The sequence below is a fragment of the Mugil cephalus genome, chromosome 17, assembly GCF_022458985.1.
Source record: "Mugil cephalus isolate CIBA_MC_2020 chromosome 17, CIBA_Mcephalus_1.1, whole genome shotgun sequence".
In the NCBI taxonomy this organism is placed as follows: domain Eukaryota; kingdom Metazoa; phylum Chordata; class Actinopteri; order Mugiliformes; family Mugilidae; genus Mugil; species Mugil cephalus.
This window is the reverse complement of record NC_061786.1, coordinates 14,701,781-14,724,908: the sequence shown is the minus strand read 5'-3', so window position 1 is coordinate 14,724,908 and position 23,128 is coordinate 14,701,781. Positions and strand designations below refer to the sequence as shown.

The window sequence follows — 23,128 nt, the reverse complement described above, 5'->3', positions numbered from 1 at the left end:
ATTTGTAAATAGGAAGATTCTGAATATAATTGATAGCTTGAATTTCCCTCATCTCCTATTAATTAGGTTGATGGGAATTTCAAGGCTTTTCGCCTCATTCTGTCCCCCCTCCCTGCACGTTTAAGACGCCGATGCACTCTGAATACACATGCGAGGCTCAAACTTGAATTTGTGGAATTCGTGACCAGTGGATATCCTAGCTTAATAGAGCCTGAAGCCATGACCAGGCAGCCATACCAGCTCTGTGACAAAGTGAAAGTCCCTAATTGTTTTTAATTTAATCTGCTGCTTTACTATTTTGGGTGCCAGTGCATATTAATGTTCCGTCTTATGTTGTAAGGAAGGGTAATTAGGTTGAGAGTGAATGATTCCCTAACCACTCTTCTGTCTCCCAACCTTCTGTTTCCTGCGTGTTCTAAATTATATCCGAGAGGGAGGAATTTCATTTCTTCCCTTCGCATAAAGGTCAATGTAAGGATGCGGCTGCGGTGTCAAACTGTCTTTCGGTTCTTTGTTTGGTGAAACAAAAAAAAAAAAGGTATTAATTAACTCGCATGTTTACCCTGACGTCTTACCAATACGTTAAAATATCAAGATGTGTTTATTAAAAGATGCACTTTCCCTGAAATATAAATATAAGAAAATATGAAAATATTACAAATAAATTACATAAATGCAATAATTGGTTGTAAATTATCTTAAATTATAACCCAAACACCAACAGTATGTATGTTTCATAGAGAAATGCTAATCATTAACCCTATTTAACATTAAAAAAAGACAAAGAAATTTCAATTAATTTCTTTTCTTACCGTTATAGATAAGACAGAAACCCTCAATGGTAGTAGTACAAGGCAAGGAGGTGGATGAGTTGCTGTAAAACTGTAACGCTCATGTTCAGCAGGCGGATCACGTCCTCATTTTAAGACTGCAATTGGCTTCATATTTTAACATGAACTGAGAATAATGTGCCCAGGAGAGCAAAGGTTGGCTATACATTTATGTAAATCCTGCAGTAACTTACTGTTAATGTCTGTTAAATGATAAAAAAAAAGAAGCGTTACAGCAGTGTTAAACTTGATGGTAAAATGCGGACGACCCCTGGTTTTGATCCAGGTGTCTGCGCTTGCTGCGTGACGTTGCTCTCGTTCCTTTTATTGTTTAGTCACGTTTTCGTACATCTGATTCCTCTCAGCGCTGCGGTGCTTTCGCTCAGTTTTATGTCTGCGTATCTTGATCGAGACAAGGAGGGAAAACAAAAGTCCCCCCGAAGTTCTTGGCGTTTTTGAAACGGGGCATGTTGTTATAGATATTAAGAGCAGTTTACGTCCCTTTAAAGTTAACAGGGTATAGATTTAGCAATTAAGCAGTAATCATGCTCATTATAGAGAGTAATCCATTTAAAACCTAACAGATGTCTTTCTCTGACGGGGGTAGGGTGGCGATGGTCCCATGCCAACAATAAGGCTGTAATGTTGTTAAAATGCTCAGGTGCAAGGTTGAAGTGTGGAAGAATTTTTTTCCCCTCCCTTAAGTGTCCACATGTTGACAGTTGACCATTTAATGGGCCACTTAATTGCAGTGGCCCCTTCATCCCCGAGCCTCATAGTAAATTAATGCTGAGGTGGCAGTGTGTGCATCTTCAAACACTTCTCCTTTGTGACTCTTACACTGTGTTTGTCTGTTGACCGCTTAGAAGTTGAGGATTTTGTTGTTCTCCAGTCAGAGCAATTAAATGGTTTGAAATTAGCAAGGAGGACCAAGGAGGTGACATCGTTGGTGAGTTTTTTTTTTCTTTTTTTATCTGGAAATGGTCACAGATGGAGACTCCAGACAGGAATCGATGTTGGAGATCCTTTTAGCTTTGTCCTGACGTCACACGGTCGTTTCATTGTTCGCGGTGATTGATGCTGAAGGTCCGCGTGGACTCGATATTTTAATGCAGATTGGACGCTTCAGCTGCTCATGAGTATTTACATACTGTGCCATTCTCAAGTGACTTGCAGTAAAATGTCCATTAAATTTAACAGTCAAGTGACTTGAGAGCAGTGTGTGGACACTTGAGGCCACCCAGAGCAGTGTGTGCGCGTTTTCTGTTGATGCGCTCTGTGGAGGTACGCGCCAGCCAATTAGAATTACATCTCTCAGCCGGCGGATGCAGTGGGGACGTGGTGAGGGACGTCGAAGGGACATCGAAAAACGGGCTGCGAGTCCCTTTCCGAAGCTGCCTGTGTTCCCGGTTTGCCTCCGCGCCAGGTGTTTGACATTGACTGGAGCTGGAGATGAATGTAGCTCATGGCAACCCGTGGAATTGAGCGACTCCTGGGAGTCGCCGCCTCGTGCTGCGGAGGTTTCCATTTTCAAAGCCCATCAGTTGCAGCGGGAGGGGAACCACCAGAACGTATGCCACCGCTGACGGTCGGAGGAGGAAAACTTCGTCCCGTGCTACGGCGCAGACAAACACAGACACTCATTGTGGTCATCCACTTTGCAAAGAGGCCTAACCAGACAGCGTAACTGCCAGCGAGGGCCGTGTTTCCCTTAGCAATTGAACGTGAACCGTGTCACTTATTTGCATGAACATCATTCATTTCTCTCCGGTCTCGTTCATACTGACTGTGAGTAAGTGTTTTTTATTGCTTCCGTGCTGCAGCGTTTCTACTGGACGGACAGAGGATAGAGAAAGATTCTCTGTGTGACTGAATGGGGGAAAAAAAAAAAAAAAAAATGGCTATATTTTTCTCATCTCTCATACCACACACACAACCTCCCCCTTTCTTCTACCCCCACGCCGTCGTGGCAGGAATCCTTTGTCAGAGGTGTTCATCTGGAACAACTTTGCCACACTTGTTTTCATGTTCTTTTAGATTACAGGGCAGCTGGCCCCAGCTTTGAAGCTCCCCTCTCCCTTTGTCTCTGCGCAATGCACTCTGGTAATTAACTTTGTCCTTCTTTTATTTGTTCCAGTCACTCGCAGTCCACTCTTCTGAGCATCTTCTCCCTGGAGTACCAGGTTAGAAGTTTTCTTCCTTTGTGAGCCCTGACAGGTGCCTAATTGAATGATGAATGTCCCTTTATTTCTTTGTAATTGAACTGCCAGCTTTCTGATTGGTTTGGAGGATGCCCCCCTCCCAACCATAGCCCCGTTTATTCCGCACACCACCACCCCCCCCCCCCCCCCCCCCTCCTCCTCCCCCTCCTCCTCTTCACGTTCACGTTGAGGGCCTTTGCCTGCCTGAGCCTCAGTGGATGTCTGCCAAGCCTTCCCATCCATCTGTCTAATAACATCTAGCCCCTGCTTATTTGGTGGACCTGTAATAAATTATGCTAAACCATTATTATTCTGACAATAATAATTTCCCCGTGTAGTGCGGCTGCGTGTGCTAAATGTTTGCTGACTCGCACTGTCACTGCTGCTTTCCACGGCTGACAGCGGATGATGATAAATGGCCACTGCCGCCAGTGGCAGAAGGCAGCACAGGCAGAAAATGGAGTCATTTATCATCCCACTGACAGGTGTCAGTCACACTGCCCGTCTCTGCGGAATTACATTTTTTTCTGTGTAGTAGTTTTTAAATAAGTTGTTTTTAACCAATGCTCTTCCTCTTTTATCCCGTGTCCTCCTCCTTCTCGGCGAGGATGGCAATTGAATTGCATGGAAATGTCAGGGTGTGGTATGTGGAATAATGTCACTGTTTGATCCAAAAAGGGGGAAATGAATACAAGGCTCGAAGGGGGGGGGGATGGTGTGCGTGAACAAGGTTGCCTTGGCTCACTTTGACCTCGAGCGAACTTATTGAAATGAAATTACTCTGACCCCAAATCGCTTGCGCTTGTTCACACAGGATAGTGAGCGAAGGAGGGACCAAGGCTGTACAAGCCTGCATTTTAGTCAGGTGGACCTGAAATGGAAAGCACTTTTCTACTTAAATAGAATTTTACACATGCATCATTTTTACAGCTTTTATGTAAGTTATCATTATCATCTGCATTGTTTCTGTTATTTACCTTTTCGTTGGCGTTCCAGAAAAGGACCAAAAGGACGATCTCAAGACACCATGCACCAGATGTTATTGAAAACCACTACCAAAGGTATTACTTCTATTACTGCACATTATATTATTTTATTGCTTTCCCTCTTCTGTCTAGCACTCTCCATTTATTGCCTCCCAATGTCTATTACTATTATTATTTTTTATAAAGTCTTTCTCACGCTCTCCATCTTCCCCGCGCTCTCACCGAGGACAGGACTCGCCAAAGTCACATTAGAGTAGGTGGGCCACCATGACAGTTATAATCTCCACCAAACAAATCACCACCCTCAAGATTTATTCCAGACCTCCACTCGCACCCGCTGAGCCGAAGCTCTGTTCTCCTTGTCAAAACTGCGAGCAGGGAGATAAATAAATAAGGAACCAATCACCGGACATTGGCCTTACACGGGCTTATGATGGGATGATTATCTGTAATTCGATGAATATGGCTGAACTATAAAGGGGAGGGGAAAAAAACAGGCCGTACAGGGAAAATCCTCTTTGCATATTGCAATTAGCCTTTATCTAGCTTATTAGGCCATTGTTCTGAGGAAAATTAGGCTGGATAATGCATTTCTAATCCACTTACAACAACAAACCTCAGAGATGATCTGGGTAAGATCTGAGGGGGGCTGCAGTTTTAGCTGGCGAGGGAAAAAAGGGTTTTTGGGCGGCAGGGGTTAACTAACTATCATATGCTTGTCTGGCTTCAAGGAAATTTGAAGCCCTTCAAGCAGTGCTGTTTTAACCGCACAGTGCCTGCCATATGCCACCCAGGGCAAAGTCATCAGGGACATTAGCATGTCTTGGCTAGCCTGGTCTATCCCCCTCTACCCTTCTGTCTGCCTTTGTGGGCTTTTTTTTTTCACTGCTGCTGTTGTTGTTCTTTGTTGTAATGAAGGTATCTGAGTGAAGCCAAGGCACAACCCACTGCTCCTGTCCTGCTTGCGTTGGCCAATGAGGTAATAGCCTAACCTTTATTTTCTTTTTTTTTTTTTCCCTCCTCTAACTCTATGAATAAACAGGACTTGGTTGCAGTTGATTCTCTCCCTTGTCTGTTAGCCATTACCAAAATTGGTAAAATGGTCTATTATCAATTATTTAATGTAATTAGCTCTCGGCTCCATTAAGCAGATGTGAAAATACTTTTGGTGTTTTATTATGTAATTTTCCAAATTGCGGTTCAGTTTCCACAAACTGCGGACAGGTGAGAACGGGGTCATCGGTTAATACCTCTCTTGATCAGTTCATCAGTTATTTACCTTAAAGGTCAGCGTAGGATCTGGACTCTGGTTTGGGCAGTAGCAAGTTTTTCAGTGGTACAAAACTCAATATAGTAGGTGGGAGGTATTTGTGTACTTGCAGTAAGGTTACTTTAAAGACTGAAGTTATGTTTATTATTTTTTTTATTTTTATTTTTATTCTGCACCCAGTCAGTCTTCTGTTTGAGTAGTATCAAATGAATTACTGTAGACTCATTATAGTCAATTTGAGATAATTACACTATTAGTATTATTATTATTATTATTATTATTGTCATAATTAATTTGGATATGGAAATTCTTGCATTAGCCTCAGTCTCATTTTGATTATCAGAGTAGACTGTGCAACTTCTTCCAACATTTCAATACGCATTTCAATTTTTATTGGCGCTTTCACTATTCAGTGGGATTTAAGGTTTTCTTCATCTAAAATCAGAGCAGTTCACATGCGTCATTGCTACCTCAAAGCTAACTGCCATTATTCATTCTCCATTTAATTGACGTGTGATTTTTTTTTTCTTCTCAAAAGGATTAAATTCAACACAGAGATAACTGTCTATGAGCCATTTAACTGTCATTTTAATATGCTACTTAACATTTAAACCAAGCACTCGTGGTCTCCCAGAATGCTAATTGCTGTAGTTTCATCTCTTTATGAGACAATATATCTTGAGCGGAGGAAAATGATTAACAATGATGAAAACTATTCACGGATATGTTTTTGCCCCTGGAAGGAATCCGTGAATGAAGGTCCTATATTTGCAGTTTTTTTGCATGCTTTATGGGGGAGTTTTATGCAAAGGTTACTAAAACATACTGGCTGACAGTACCAGAACTGGTACTCTAATACTGCACTGTCCTATGTGTTACACCCATTAGCTTTGGGGGCTAATAAAACCCAGAGTTTTACTTAACAATAATTATTTTCAGCAAGAATTCAAGGCTCTGTGAATCTTAGTCACATGTTAAACTCATGAAGTGCCGCGGCCTGACTTGGGAATGAAGATGGACTCGTGATTAATATGAAAATTAGGGAGATGCAAGTACCTGAACTAATCAGGTGGTCCTTATTCAGGCTGGGCCAGCGTTGGTAATGTTGCCATTTTTCATGTGTCAGCTCTGATGCATGTTACCAGCAATCGGAGGCTCTCGTCTTTTCCAAAGGTGTGAATCGAGAGCAGGCCCATAAGCACAAAGGGAAGGGTAGAGAGGAAGGAAGAGAAGAAAGGGAGAAGAAAAAAATGGTAAAAAAAAAAAAAAAATGATAGGGAAGGAAGGACACTGCTGTAGCTGCAGGTTACAGATGCTACATCTGAGAAGCTATCAAAGGTCTTAATGAAGATATAAAACTCTGCGCCCATCCCTTAATTATTATAGACACGTCGGGCCTTTTTTTTTTCTTCTTTTTTTTTAACATGCTGCTTTCGTGGTGCAACATTATGGAGATGTTAACAAACACTACTGTGGGTAAAAAGGCATTGTTTAGACAGAAGCGTCTCTGCTCCCAGCGTTACTAGGAAGCATCAGAGGAAAGATGAAACACTCTATTCTCGCTGCGAGCTGAGGGCAAATTCACTTTTGGTCCCCAATTATGCTAACAAGAGGAAAAATGATCTTTGGCTCGAAGAATGTTGTTTCATAATGAGGTGGCTAGGAATGGCAAAGTCTTAAAGCAATGTTTTAATTCCCCTTATCCTGAGTAGGCTGGAAAAAAATCTAGTGAATGACTAATTTACAGTGTACATATTGTTTAAAGGTTATATGCAATGCTTGTGAAAACGCCTTTAAAACTAATACATGTATTTCCATACGTATGTTGGCTGTTAATTTGACTGTAATAATAATGACTGGTCCATTATCACCCTGTAAGGAATTCATACGCTGCATCGTGCTGATACGAATGTGGCCAGATAGACACTTTGGGCATCAGTCATTAGTGTCCTCTTACCTGTCAGGTCTTCTCCCTGCACTCAAACCAAAAACCTCTCAAGGTGTCTTTGTGTTCAAAGCATGCTGCAGCCATAGGTTCAGTCCTCCCTATTAAGGACCGCATTCCCACAATCCCTCAGGTGTGTCCTATTGGTTCCTGCGGTTTTGCCTTGGAGATCATTCTATGATTAAAGCTTTCCATTGTCTCTTGCCTGGGCATAGAGTGTGCTGCTTTTTCTTACAAGATGAGAGGCTGGGGTTTTCTCTTTGACAGAGGCAAAGGCAATTCAGCCAGGTAGCCCGGCTGCGTAATAGACGATGCGTTGTTCCTGTGGGAAAGGTTATTGCAAAAGCGAGACTTTCAAAGAGCAATTTGTGCCGGGATTGTCAAAAGTCGGGTGAAGGTTTGGAGATGCAAGAAAATAATTTAGAACCATTACAATCATTATTATCTATGTGACATCAGCCAAAGGCGGAGTGGCTGTGCAGTTTCACTGCTGTAATTCTTAGTCTCTTTGAATTATGTTTGCACATCTAGCCAAATATGTGGAATTCAGGTTTGTAAATGGGACAGTTCTCCAGAGAGGCATAACAATTCTGGCATTCCTATGTTTTGAAGTAATACGAACTCCCCATATCGTGTTTTTATTAGGGCTAATCCTCGGTTTTGTCGTTCAATCTCTGTAAAGGTGGATCTGTCTCCAGCGCTGATGGCTCGTATCATCCTGGACAGGTACCTTCAGGGCCTGGACGGTGGAATGCGTGAGTAACGCTTCTCCATTTCTCACTCTGTCCCTTCTATCATTCTTCCCATCAGTCTTAATTGTAGCACTTTGTCTTTTGAATCCCTTTCGGTTTGAGTCCCAATTCCACTCTGGCTGCTGTATTTTCAGCCTGTCCAGTCCTAATGAGAGATAGACCGCGTTTAGTAGTAGCTGCATCCCAGGGCACATGACTGGCAATTAAGTACTAGGAGGACCACCCACCTCTCAACTGCAGTGTGGATCAATGCTAGCTCACCTCATCAGTGTTATTTATAACGCCCCTGATTTCTTTCCTCGCCCTCCCTCATCCCCCAATGCATCCATCTATCCCCTGCCTTCTCCTCTTCCCCCACCCTCCACCCCCCTCCCGTTCTCCGTGCCTACTGCAGGCCACCGAGGAAATTGAGTTGAGGAAAACTGTGGCAGAAAAAGCAAACCTCTCCTAGGTAGTGCTGACGGACACACTGCGGGGGAGCAAAATTCCAGACACAAATATTTTTGTTGAACGTGTCAAAAAGATTTCCCAGAAATGGTGTGAATTATCGTCCATGTACATCCTGGTTAGTGTCATTTTTCTGTCCCTGGCTACAAATTTCATTCATTCTGCATCTCGCACAGATTCTTTTTGGGAAGATGCTGGCTTTATTTTTTATTTTTTTTATTTAGTTTTTTTTTTTTGTACGTGATATTTGTTTATCCGTTCGGAAACCCCTTCTGTGTTCTAGGGCGTCCGATATTACGTATGGCTCCATATCATCTCAGCGGGTCTGTCCTGAGGACTGGTTGCACGTGTCTGTGCGGGAGCCCCGGCGCTTTGAGAGTGAATCGCACGATGTCAAAAAAGACGTGCTTCCAATTTAATCAAGAAAGAGATTAAAGTGGATGTGTGTTATTTTCAACTTCGCCACAGCACAGCCATTTGTCAAAGTCAAAGATGTGATTGCTTTGGACCCACCGTTATCCACTGCCTGTCAAAATACAAGTCTGAGCAGCTTGTAGAACAGGGCATTCATCCAGGAGAAGCACTCTGTCTCAGATAATAGCACGCTGCATCCGTCCATCTCCATACAGTGCAAACATGCTTTATTATTGCTCAGAATAGATTTGTAGCAGATGAACCTTCCTGGATGATCGTTGTTTAATTTCGACGGCGCTGTAACCGCGCGGCATCTCACTTCTGTTCTGCTCGGGGTCTCCTCGCAGAAAGCGATTTCGCAGAAGCCGGCCGGCTTTTACGGGATAATCTAAGATCCAAATCGGCCTGACAAGAACCCATGCTGCTGCGACGACATTGTGATTTACCTGAAGTAAATGTCCAAGTAACATTTTATCCGTTGAAACTGGTTTGACCGTTGCCTGCAATATGAGTCATACGTAACATTTCCAAATGTTGGCGTCATTATGCTGCAGCTCTCCATTGCTGCCATCTGCAAAGTCAGCGGCCGTGAGGGTGACTTCTGTTTTTGACACAGCTTTCCCTCAACCTCCCGGCGACCTGCTCGGCCTCCGCCCGTACGTGAATTGCGACCCACATGGGCGGCGCGGTCCGACTCGTCGAATCCCCTCGCTGCGTGTATATTAGACTCCAGTAATGTGTTTCCACTGTGGAGCAACGCAAGGATAATTGTCTTTGCTGGCAATTAGCTAACAGGTTGGTTCAGTGCTATTGGCAGGCATATCTGTCATGCCCCCCTCCAGCCCCGGACCGCGCTCCAAGTGTGTGTGTATTTGTGTGTTTTAGTCAGACTCCAGAGGGAGGGCAGGCAGGCAGGCGGGCACACTGCAAAGATCAATAGACTTCTATATAAGGGACATTACCCCCAACTGGGTGAGTGGCTTGCTTTTGCCTAGCACTGTCGTTTTTTCTTTTTCTTTTTTTTTTATTCCCCTTCTCTTTCCCTTTGCATTTAAGAGACACAGGAATGGGGCCTCTGGGACTGTGGAATATATGTACAATCACTAGCACCGGATCAATACAGAGTTTTAAATTGTTTTTTGTACCTTCCTTGTTTTGTTTTGCTCGCTTGTTGTCGCCCCCCCCCCACGTACCACCTCACCCCACCCCACCCTCCGCCTCTCCTCCCTCCTCCCCCTCCTCCCCCACCGCCAACAAGCTTCCTCCCTCCTCTCCTTGCAGCAGCTTTGGAGGGAGCATCAGTCAGGCAGAATGAAAGACTATCTGGTGGCGCTTGTAAATGAATCAATACATTCAAAGCCATTTTATCGCATATTGAATATGATATCAACATCCATAATGCTCCCTGCTTCATGAAAACAGACTGGGCAGTAGGGGAGGAAAGGTCACATGTGCGCCCAGTTGATGCAGCCGCGGTGTTAAATGCCAGCGTTCTTTTAAGGGTAGTTTATTTTCCTCAGCGATGTTCTAATGGGGAATTAGTTTGCACGTTCCTGCAAGCACCGAAATCATATAAAAGTATAGAATTAGATAAAAGAATAATGCGTTGTTTTGTTTTATTTATTAAATTACTCATCTTCAAAATTGCATATTGCAGGTATTGCATATGATGAATGTTGTTACTTTTTCTTTCACACTATACATTTTCTAAACTATATATACTTTATAACGATAATATAAAGCTATGAGCAAACTTATAATGTGTAATAATAATAATAGTAATTTTTAACAATGATAATGTGATGTGACATTCAACTACACAAAAATATGAAAAATGTAGTAAAAAGTTAAATGTGTGATATTTATTCATCATATTAATAAATTATATAAATATATATATATATTTTTCAAATGCAATAAAGTCAATAATCCAAATAATGACATAAGTCATAGGTCTTCAACACAAATTTAAATTTCTTTAAATACACATTAACATGAATCCAGCATATTTTAGTAAAGGGATAAGGGTTTGCTTAATATTGAATATGAAATGATAATAATAATGATAATGTATATTAATCATTAATAAATTTAATATAGAACACATATAGTAGGTAGCGGGTCCCTACTTAATCGCTCCATCAGTTTGGGGGTCCTTGGCCTGAAAAACAGTGAAGAACCCTAACATATCTGTACTACAGAAAAGTATAGTGTTTCAAATGTTTACATTGGGATGAATGCTGGTCTATATGAACACATCTAAATCTACAGTATTTACTGTTTTTGTGAATATTACAGTCACACAGTAAACCTCTGTATTGTCATACCAGTTCTGTGTCGGCATAGACACCTCTAAGAAGTCACCAGCAGACACACTGGGGGAGCTCATGCTCTTTCCTTTCCCCCTCCTGCTATCTCTTCATCTTTCTCTCTACTCCTCCTTTGACAGGAGTTGATGTGCCTCTAGATTTAGACATACTTTTTTTGAGGAGGCAATTTTGCTAGCTATTTGACCTTTTCCATTTTCCCAAGGCCCAGCTCCAGATTAGATTGCCGCTCCATGTTTTGTAACTATGTGATTCGACCGCCTTTAAGATTTATTGTCACATTCCTTTACAGAAGCCTTGTACGCAAGGTTATAAATGTCCTGTGTTTGATGTTAACACTGTGAGAATGTTAGTGTCTGCCGCGATCCTTGGGTTCCTTGACGGAATTCATAATAACTTCAGCGTTTTGCAGATAAAACGTGTTGATAACCGAATATCGTATTATGTTCCGTCGCGTAAAATCACAGCTTAATCCGCTATCATTGTTATGGTTCCTCCTCTCTTGTCTTCAAGTGCTCCTCTCTTCTCTCTTTCACCTCTTCACTATGGCGGAGTTCCTGTGTGTATATTCAGCCTCTTTCTTTTTTTTTTTTTCAAATAATGAGAGTAAGGGCACTTCATTAGCAACAGGGGAGGGAGTAAGGAGGCAAAGACAGCATGAGCGCGCGCGCGTGTGTGTGTGTGTGTATGTATGCAAGGGGTGGGTGCGAGGGAGGTAAGCAGCACCGTGGCACTTCACTTGACAAGTATACTAATTACTCCTTTTCAGCAGAGGAGCTCCAGTCAGCCTCTGCCACAGTCTAATGGCCTGACCTGGGAAACCTCTCTCCATAGCAGAGCCTCCCCAGATCTACTATTACTCCAGCTTCACACACACACACACACACAAGCACACACACACATACTAACACACACACACGGAAATGTAGAGTCTCATCTCACCGCTATCAGGAAGAATCAGGTGGAAGCAGATCAGTTCTGCCCCAGTAACCTCTTCAGGGACTGGGCTCCTCCTGCATGGGAGATACCACCTCGTATCATCAACTAGCACCTACGCACAACCACAGATAGCATTAACCCAACCCCCCCCCACCACCACCACCACATCTTTTCTCTCGTCTACCACTCTCTCCTTCTTTCCCATCTTCTGTTTTTGTTTTTTTTTTCTTTTTTTTTTTCCAATGCGGGAGGATAAATTTAAAAGGAGTAAATTGGAAAATCAAATGAGGGCTTTAGGCAGCCGCAGAGATTTGCAGAGCTGTCGGCCAGTGTTGGAGAGCCTCATCCATCATGTCCCACAAGTAGTCAATTCCTCTAGTATCTGTAAATGTTTTCAGATATTAGCCAATTTATATGCTCCGAGATTCATCATGGAAAATCAGCTTTAGCGGTGCACATTATCAGGACCTGTCTCTCCCTTGCTCCATGAAGTTTGATGAACGAGTGCCCCTCCACAGCTCAATGGCTTGCGTGTGAGGAGGGTGTCTGTTTGGGGGGGGAGGTGTGTTTGGAGGGGGGTGGGGGGGTGGGGGTACGCAGCGGAAATGGGTACCGGCCCCCTCCCCACACACGTAGAGGAAAAAAAAAAAGTGGGTTTTTTAATTAATAAACAAACTTGCAGAGGAGCTCATCAGTGTCAGGGCCAATAAGAATCGTCATCCGTTATTGTTTATTACGATCCTCCCTCAACAAATGTTGCCATTTAATGAGGTTTCTCCGCGTTTTTTTTTTTTTTTTTGGTGCGCATTTGCGATAATGACTTTTTCACCCTAGTGGAGAAGAGAAGAGTGCTTACAAATGACGCGGGTAAGCGATGAGGAATCGCGCCAAGGTTGTGTTGCCGTTACCTTGCTTTACATAGTTTTATCTTGTTTTGGAGTCGCATATGAAAACAGGCCCCGTGATTTGTTTACACTGCTTGTTTTCTTTAGCAAATCCCAATGGAGGCGTAGCGTTTCACATCCATTCTTCCCCTCTTCTCTGTTGTTTCCGTTCAGATGTTGACGGTGTGATATGGCGCCTTAGTCAGAATTTATACCAACATGGGACAATTACAGTAAATTTGGCGAATGTTTACAAGGAGCAAAGTTGTGCTGCGGGGGCTTTGTTCTCGGCGTCTGCCGTTCTTCAGGTTGTGCTTTTTTTTTATTTTCCTGCGCGTGTTTTATGTGTGCGCCTGTGTGTGTGTATTTAAAGAGCGCGGTTCGTGTGTGTGTGTGTGGCGGAAAGAGGAGCTCAGGGGTGTCATAGAGGTGTGCTGCCGTGCAAGGCGGGGGCGTCTTTAATAAATGTATGCTGATGTTGGAGGCTGCAACGATGCGAAGGATGCGAGGGCCCTGTTGTTATTTACTGCTGTGTTTGTGCACAGCAGCGAATCCCGGGCCTGCAAATGGCATTACAGCCGGTGATGAATGAGCATTAGGGTAAACTCATTTTAAAAGCATCCTGATTTATTAGCGGCCTGGCCTTCCATTTTCATCAGGTCAATGCTTGGCTGAAATTCCACAATGTCAGCGCCAAGGTCACCTCTTTATGGCTATTTTTAACCCCATCGCTCAAAAGGAGCAGGGGGAAAGGGATCCTATCACTTATTATGGCCATCCACCAAAAAATAAAAACCGGGCGGGCTTGAGAAACGCAGGAAAGGAGAAGTCCGGTCCTGGGAGCGCGTGTTATGTGAGAGACCGAAATGTGGTGGTGGTCAACCTCCAATTATGAGCGCTAGTAAGACAAGAGCTTTAATGGCTAACGTTTGCCTTCGGGGAGGTTTATTACACACTACTGTTTTGCAGAAGCAGCGTCAAATCTATAAAACGGCCATTAGGAAGAGGGGAAAAATCAATCAAAATGCCATTAAAGTGGAATAAGTTGCCAATATTGCTGATGTGGTTGCGGGTCCTTTGATTTTCCTTCAGATTATTAGGCACAGTCGAGTAGTGACTTTGTTAAGGGAAACCAGTGTTGTTGGGTAGTAATACGTCTCCTGGCTTCATAAAGTTTGCAGCCTCATATTTCCCACTTTATTGATTATCCATTATCATTTGTCATGAGGTGTCCTAACTCAAGGGGAAAATATAACCCTCTTTCTTCACCGCCGCCCGCTCTGCACAGGAGCATGGTATGGATCTGCGTGTGAAGGTACCAATCTCTGAGAAAAATGAGCAGAGAAATAAAGCACAGCCCTGTGCCTCGCAGCTCTATGAGAGGAGTGTGGGGTTATGGGGTGGGGGGGGGGGGGGGGCATCGTGGCTTGGAGAGGCGGAAACAGAAAGAAGGGGGAAAAAAAAAAGCAGTGGCAGAGAAAGATAGAGACAAAGACACGCAGAAGAAGCAGAAGAGATGCGTGTGCCGGATGGGCTTTGTTCTTCTTCTTCCACCCTCCCTACTTTTTTTTTTTATTTCATCTTAAGGTAGATGAGGGATCACAGCGCTGTTTGTCCTTTCTCTCACTAGGAGCAGCGCCAACGAAAGAAATGCATCGGGGAAGAAAGAGAAAAGAAAAGAAGGCTCTAAGTGCCTTTCTGTTAATGAAATTCATTTAACAGAGGCTTAATGATCCAGTCAGCAATCAATTGATCCTTTTCATTGGGGGTTTTTAACTTTCTTTTTTTTTTTCTTTTTTTTTTTAATCCATTTTTATAAAGCTTCAAATAAGCTGTTCTGTCTTTAACAGTTATACACCGTGTGCAGTTCGCTAGATGAGTTTGAGAATCACCGCAGTGTTGGTACAGGCACCATCCAAGCCTGAAATGTGAATAGAAACATTCCTTGCATTGTCTGTAACGCTCCAAGTCTGTCAGGAGCGTGTGTGTGTGTGTGTGTGTGTGTGTGTATATATATCACTAAAATGGCGTGCCTCGACCATTTCGTCACACAATGATACAATCCATTTAATCCAAATCTTTTTAAGAAATGATTTAAGGATTTTTTTTTTTTTTTTTTTTTTTACTGTTGCAGGAACCGGCGAGTCAATCTGGCAGGTCCCCCCCTCCCCTTTCTGATTTATAATGTTAGTAGAGCAAGAATGGGGATGAGAGATGCAGAATAGTCAGCGTTCATAACATAGATAAACTACATGAAGCGCCTGTTCTCTGGACTGAAACATTTATCTATAGGAAATCTGTATAGACACCAAGCAGACATCTAATGGACTAGTGTAGAAATACTGCACTAACAGTGGCATGGTGAATTACAGTATGTCCTAGCTGGCTTTAGTCTCCATATGTGCGCTGTTGCTCTTAGACGTTTTTTAAGACCTATATATGTTTTTTTTGTGCATTTCCTGTCATTTGTAGACTAATAATTATGTGAATTTTTGCCTTTCCATGTTGTTCCCAGCCTCCAAAACGGTCCTTAACAACATGCTGAAGGAGCCGTCTTTAATCCCGGACCAAATTTTGGCCAGCAACATCTACCAGGTAAGAGACTTAAGCTTTAAAGATTTAAATAGTTTGAATTTATATCGTTTAATTACTTCAATTAAATTTGATATCGCATCGCATTTTCCATGCAGCAAATCCAGCGCTTATGTCAGTGAGTTTTTAAACGTTGCTCCATCACCTGGCGCGTGACAGACGGCATCAGGCGCTCATGTTTGCTGATGAGGTCACGTGAGCGCCGGCGGTCATGCCTGCCAATCTGCCAGCGTCTCCCGCGCCTCCTGTACGGGGCTTTCCCTCACCTCCCCTTCACCCGTTCTCCACCCTTCCCCACCCGCCCCTTTTGGTGCGCCATAATATTTCTTCCCCTTCTTTTCAGTGCACAATAAATGACTGCTGTTATGGACCGCTGGTAGACTGCATCAAACAGTATCCTATCCCATAAAAGTTTAAGCCTGAAATTGACGAGGAGCTATTGAAGGGGGATGAGATGTGTCTGGCTCCACCTGACATAAAAGTTCTGCTTCACAGAGGAAGTGTTTCATCCCGCCTGCCATCCCACTATCACCGATACTTGGAAGGCTGGAAGGCGATGGAGGGAAGAGGAGGGAGGAGGAGGAAAAGAGGATAGGTTGATTTGAATGCATCCCCATGTGCACGCAAAGGATCAGACCCGATGTTCAATGATACGAGCAAAGAAATTATTGTTCAGAAGCCTTGTGGAAGAAAAATAGCAGCTATTCTAACATTAGGATTTTTTAATGCTTTTTAATTGGATCATATTTAGTTTTGATGAATCATATTCAGTTAAGCACCACGGAGAGTTTGGGGAACATCAATCCACTTAAACTATTAATCTAGATTTTATTTATTCATAATTCAATTGTTACTATTATAGTGTGTTTTTTCCCTTTCAACAGAACAAGTGGGAGTCCATCCTATTTAGGGGCAACCAGCTGGGTCGCACGCCAACTGTTTCCTAGGGGAGGAGACTTATTTGAATGAGCGTACATGTGTACGCCCGTGTGTTATTGTGTCTGTCCAGGCTTTCTAGTGCGTGGTGGGGCTCTGTGGTTCTGTTCATAGCCAGTCAAGCCTGTCCCATCCTGCCTTCCTTCCACGTCCCCCCCCTTTTTTTACCATTCTGCTGAAGTCCTCTCAGTGTCAACTTAAAGTCAGTCACTCTCCCGCAGAGAGTTCATGAATACCGCCCCACTGTTATGCGCTTTCAAAGAACTCCGTCCTTGTGCGAGAGGAGTAGCTCTTTGTGCGTGTTTGCCAATCACGGCATGTATGTATTAATTACAATCCACTTTGAGTGATTAGCGTTTGTCGAGGAAAACGTAATGCCGTAAGAACCGCAGGTTACCCGTAAATGGCAAAGAGCCCCTTGTAATTGCGGAACTCCTCTCTGTGCCGTCAAGCATTGTGCATCCTAACACAAAATGGCATTTATTCTAAAAGCATTTTTCCTTCAAAGATTTTAGAGGAATGAGCAGAGCGCCGAGTCCACGCTCTCTGCGCATTTTGTCAAACTGGCATTTGCTTCGACTTCCTCATTTAGGTAATGCACTTTGGAGATTTGTTGTGAAAGCAGATTTAACTTGACCTGAAACTCTGATTATGCTCCGATGGCATGAAGAGAAGTGGCTTTCACTTTGCATTGTAAACCGATAGTAGTGGCGGTGGTGGGGGTGGGGAGTGGGGAGTGGGTGGGGGGCAGAACCTTAACTTTAGCTGATGTCAAACATACGCTTTTTTCCCCTACTTTTTTTTAAGCTTACATCACCTTTATATCTAGATGTTTTGTGGTCGCCGTAGTAATCAATTTTACAGGTAAAATGTCTCGCAGCCGAGTTTTTGTGCGTCACTATTTGCATTAACGTAAACACTGTTTTAGAGCTTCTAATTCAATTTCATGTCATCCCCCTGCTGAGTTCACATTGTTCTGAAATGATTTTCGTAAGCTGCATAAAGCACTGCTGTTTCTGTACTGTATGTTTGGATCCTTAACTCTATTCTCAGTGCTATCGGCCAAGAGCATGAAGTGCTGCTCTGTGACAAACTGAAGGAGAGGAACCTTTCCTTTCTGGGTAAGCCATCTTTTGACCTTCTCATTATATTTTTAAAGTCACTTTGGTCATGGAAATTTAGCCTTTTGGTAAGCTTAGTAAAGGATGGACAAGACATGACTGATGCAGTGGATGTTATCTCCTATTGATTCACTAACAACCAAGAGCTCTTATCATATATCCTGGGTTGTTTGTACACCAGCTAATAATGATTATTTAAAGAATAAAAGCTTTAAAAGCCGCTCTCTGTTTCATCAACGTGAATATTTGCTCCTATCGGGTTGCTTTTTATATATATATATAACGTGTGTGTCAGGTTGCCGCCATTAAAGGCACCTTTGACTGGAGACGGAGCAGGAAAGAAGGAAGGTATTTTTTGGTCGATATAAAGAGTGCGGCCATGTGGTGGTTGTGAAGTCATCTACTTTTTGACCATTGCCTTGTGCGAAATGAAATCAAGGTTCAGGCATGAAATTGTGGGACATCACCTCCAATCCCATCACCACCCCCTAGGTCAGATGAGTGATGAAGGATAAAAGTCATTCCCTTTGTCATTAAGACCATATCATTTATTTGGACATAGACTGCTGACCTTTCTTCAGGGCTGTACGGAGGACTGTTCTAAAACTGTCAGAGTTCGGGGGGCACAGGGGCCACTGAAGCGGCCTCACCCCGCCTGATAAATGGATTGGAAGTAAGCTACCCAACAGCAGGGATGGCCCATTAATTTTAATCAAAGCTGATGTAAAAATGCGATCAGAGCCACATGAGAATGTCAGCAGCCCAGTGGGTGTGAACAGAGGTTCCCTTCCTGCCACACACACACACACACACACACACACACACACATGACCAACATTACCACATCCAGGATGCCCCTCTTGTACCACAGGCTACTGGCAGCCTCGCTGACCTCTCTCGACTCTCTTTCTTCATCTTTGGCCCGTGCTGCCTCCTCGCCACCGCTGACACCACCACCCTCCATCTCTCCTCAATTCCCCTCCATGCCCCATTAGTTGAGCTTGGCTGGAGACAAAGAGGCAGGCCTTTGGAACTGAATGACCTGGTCAGCCCGAGATTTAATGGAGAAATCAGGTGTTGTAGGGATAATGGTCGAAGCACACCAGAAGTCAAGGACAATGGCTGCAGCCTGCGCAGGCAGGGGTCAGGCTTACAAAGGCTATAATGCCAACCTTGTCCTCTTGCTATATATTTTATAAAGCACTGACGAACTGCGGGCCGGAGAGCGGCTCTGTAACTGGGCTTTACAGGTTTTTGTGCATTGACAGCAAATACGTGGCAGATGTACTTAATGGTTTTACTGTACTCGCTGTCCTCTGCTGCTTCGCTAACACTGTGGGGTTTGTTACTAGCCATTTGGTGAAATTGGTTAAGTCAGCAGCCTGTGAATGATGTTCATACAGCAGCTTGTGCAGCGAAGCAGAACTTGTTCACCGAGTGAAAAAAAAAAAATAAATAAATGAAAAGTCCATTAGTTGTTAAAATTCTTCACTTCATCTCCTGCAGATGAAAACCAGCTGAGAACTATGGGCTACGACAAAACACCTGATATCATCCTGGAGGTTCCTGTTGGTTAGTGTTAATATTTTAAACGTCTATTTACATCTAAAATAACTACTTTCAAACCGTACGCCTAGAGGAATATGCTGTTGTCAAAATGTTAAATACCAGATTTTATGGAAAGGATGTGAAAATGTTACATGTCCCTTCAGGATTTTGCTTGTGTGACTTGTCACCAGTTCTTTGAGCATCGCTGTGTGTGTGTGTGTGTGTGTGTTTTCAAATAATGAAAAGCTGTGGAGGGACACATTGTGCACTGGATCGAGAGCAAAGCATCTTTTGGAGATGACCACAGCCATCGCACCTACCTCAATGAACAGTTCTGGAGCTACTGGAACAGGTGAGCATTCCTCAGTTACCATATATTTTATCACTTCTTTTTTCTTTTTTTCCCCCCAAACCACAAACCACCATTGACTTTTCTCAGTATCATAAAAAGCAACTCATATCTCTGTCCCACAACGCTCACCACTTCCTCCCTGGCATCCAACCGCAGAATTCCTCATGGTACATTTGTATGTTCTGCTACTTCCACATCCACTCCTGTTGTTGGAGCCTTTAACAGCCTGAATGGCCTGCCAGTGCGCTCGATTGTTTTGTGGAGTACACACATTGTGTTGGAAGGGAAACTAGGAAACGGGTGATTAATGCAGTGCATCTGTTGTCATGAGAACCTTTGGGCAGGAACCGGCTCGTGTGGTCTGGCCGTGCTAGAACAAATGTGTGTGTGTGTGTGTGTATGCAAACAAATTTATGAATGAATCGTAGAAGTGACCCCTGTTCTACATACGCACCTATCTCCTCCCAGGGATCCATAAGGATATCTTATTTATTTCAGCTGTCACAATTAAAACATGAAACGTACATAGTTTAATGCTTCTGTTCACCTTTTGGAAATTTTAGTGTCCAGTTTCGCTTGAATCGTCTGATAGGTCAATATTTCATGATTAAATTCAAATGGTGTCATCCAACGGTAAAGAAAAAAAAAACATATTTAGCATTATAGCCAGGGGAATGCAGGTTTCTTTCCAAGTAATCAGAGAGACGTTTGTGATGGGAAACACACACACACACACACACACACACACACACAGACACACACACACACAGGAGTGGTGGTTGCTCACACATGGTCTTCATATCCCTGCCTCACTTGGCACTGGGTTCCGGTACCTCGCCATGGCCCTGATCCCCATCAGCTGTGATGGCCAGCTGACATGTTGTGACATGGAGTTGGAGTGGTGCGAGGTTCCAGTCCTTGACGCTGTGTCTAGAAACTAGACACTGTTGAGTTTCCTAAATTTTCTGTGTCTTTGTTTTGGTTTTATTGATGGATGTACAGCGCCGGAGTGGTATCAAATTTTTGGACCTACAACAGAGAAAGTGATGCTGCATCACTGAATGAGTTTTCAATTTGGGCGTAGTTTCGCAACCCAAAACAGTCCATCAATTGTCTGAAAGACAGGTTTTAGACATAGAAAAACTTGAAGTTTTCCTCATATGGTATAGATAAGGCATTTTCATTAAAGGTAGCTTGTATTCTTTAGCATAAAGTTGTTGCATTTTACCATAGAAATTAAGCTTTTTATAGTATTTTTTAATATATTTTTCCCCTGTTATATGGGAGTTATTGTGTGTACGTTAGAGAGATTTCTGTTTTTTGTTTTTTTAAATCATATAACGGTCATAAATGCATCTCATTCAGTAAATGACATCCCTGTCGACACATGCTTAGAAGAATATTTTGATTATCAGGGATATGACTCATCACAGAGCAGTTAAAATCCATTAGATGAGGTCAAGGACATAATCAATGGTGTGTTTTATCCTCTCTGAGTAACATTGTTTTATTTGGAAATTACCTACTGCTAGAAACAAAGCTCACTGAAGTGGAATTTTAAGATCGAATCCTTGGTGGCTAGCATATTTGTTAGCTCTCGTATAAGGCATAAAAGAACTGAAGTTGAATAAAAAAGGTCAAAAACATTCCTAGACCGATGGGTAATAAGGCCGTAAATGATCTCAGTCTCTAAAATTATATGAGAACTCATAGGTTTAGCACCATTATCTGCATGAAATTAAGGCTTAATGTAAGAAATACTTTTAATTATAACGTCCAAAACAAGGCTTGCAGACCAACATAAGACTCAAATCATCAAACAATAACAACTGTAGCACCGTGGATAAAGTTACTTTGCAGTCAATCAGAATATCAGAATACATACAGCTTGATTGGACAGTTAGTCTGAGCCTCACACCCATTTGCCCATGGGTGTCTTTCATTTATATTCAGCAGGGCAGTCCTGTCCAAGTGTATTAAGGAGCTGACAAAGTAGATCTCATCACGTCAGCCGACAGCCGAGTCAGACAAACATTGTGTGTCAAAAAAGAAAAGGAAAAAAAAAATGTCAGTCCCTTCAGACTCTACCTTTTCCCGCACACGTGTAAATTTTAATTGACATTTACTCCTGACATTTCAAAATGCTCTTCATCTTTGTGTAATTGTTAGACCTCATGCGGTATCGTCTGCACGTTCATTTTCACGTGTGTGTGTTTGGACATGATGGTAATTTGGGTTCGGTGCATTGTAGTCACTAAAACATAAACAAGTAGAGAAGCAGGTGACAAGAGAATGATGGGCTGACGTCATTCTCCCTTTAGTTTACTTCTCGCGAGTTGGTTTAAGTTCATAAGACGGGCCCCGAGGGCCTGATGTTTGGGTTGTTTGTCCATTCCGTCATTCCTCAAAATCAGATTTCAGTGCTCAAGTTCAAACCCTTCGGTTTTCTATTTAACTGCCCTTGGAATGGCACACCAGTGTTTGTAATTACTTCATTGCCCCTGATTGACATTTCCACTGATTTGCTTATTTTTCATGAATTCCCTCTTTGCTTTAACTGAGCGGCTTCACCCATTGCTTGTGTTAATTGTTCTTCGTTTGCCCTCAAGCATTGCAGAGTGGGGATGTGTTTTTGTAGGCGGAAAGAAAAAAAACATAACTAATTTTCCCTCCAAAGCCCTCACCAACTGCATTTATCATCCAAACAATAGTCTTGCCAACACACTAACCCCATAATGAACCCCTCTTCAGTGGAGTGAGGGGTAATGACGCTTCACCTACAATGCTCCCAAGAAAAAGGAGAAAGGATGGGGGGAAAATGGAGAGAAAAACGGTCTTGTGCAGAATCAGACAGCGCGTTCAGGCCCAGTGCCTGGATGAGATGGTGAAGCAGCAGCTATTGGTGTCTTCCAGCCATCAATCTTAGCTGGTGGCGTTCCAGAGCCAGCGAGCCCTCTGCTCTGACGGATGTTCACATAATTGAGTGATCCATCTCGCCCAACTATCAGAGTTGCATAAAAATTATTCACCTGCTGGTGAATATTAAACACATAATGAGCCTCTTGTGTGTTTTAGGAGAAGTGGGTAAGGTTAAACACAGCATGTAATGAAATATGGACTCTAGTGTGGTACCACCTTAACTGCCCCTCTTTGATTATAGTGTGCTTAAATCAATTATGGTTGGCAAAGTTCCTTCCATAACTCTGCCAGCTGCAGTTAAAGTCCCCCCCCCCCCTTGCATTTGCCTGTCTCGCTCATCGTGTACTTAATCCAGAAACCATGCAGGTAATGATTATTTGCTGACTTCCTGAGTGTTTGTTCACTTACAAATATGTTCATGGAATTATATAGCAAAAGCAATATGGGTTTTTGTGGTTGCTAATTGCACCGTGGCCATTCCAGTGAATTATGGTTACTTAATTACACCTATAAGGCGTAACATTATGACCACCTTCCTAATATTGTGTAGGTCTTCCTTGCGACTCCAAAACAGTCGTGACTCATCAGAGAATGGGCGTGGACCTCCTGAGGGTGTCCTGTGGTGTCTGGCAACAGAATATTTGGGTTGAGAGGACAGGCCTCTG

General features: G+C 43.0%; 1 protein-coding gene across 3 annotated transcripts in view; it reads left to right on the top strand.

Moving 5' to 3' along the window:
- cdin1 (CDAN1 interacting nuclease 1) overlaps positions 1 to 23,128 on the top strand; it is a 51,616-nt gene that overhangs the window by 6,345 nt on the left and 22,143 nt on the right. For 2 of the 3 annotated variants that reach the window (XM_047610184.1, XM_047610185.1), the window contains exons 3-11: positions 2,968 to 3,013; positions 4,028 to 4,092; positions 4,936 to 4,996; positions 7,915 to 7,987; positions 15,511 to 15,590; positions 15,931 to 15,980; positions 17,577 to 17,644; positions 19,151 to 19,216; positions 19,439 to 19,544. In XM_047610184.1, the coding sequence (XP_047466140.1) occupies positions 2,968 to 3,013; positions 4,028 to 4,092; positions 4,936 to 4,996; positions 7,915 to 7,987; positions 15,511 to 15,590; positions 15,931 to 15,980; positions 17,577 to 17,644; positions 19,151 to 19,216; positions 19,439 to 19,544 (615 nt within the window). The remainder of the gene's footprint in view (positions 1 to 2,967; positions 3,014 to 4,027; positions 4,093 to 4,935; positions 4,997 to 7,914; positions 7,988 to 15,510; positions 15,591 to 15,930; positions 15,981 to 17,576; positions 17,645 to 19,150; positions 19,217 to 19,438; positions 19,545 to 23,128) is intronic. The other variant, XM_047610186.1, reaches the window with a different exon arrangement.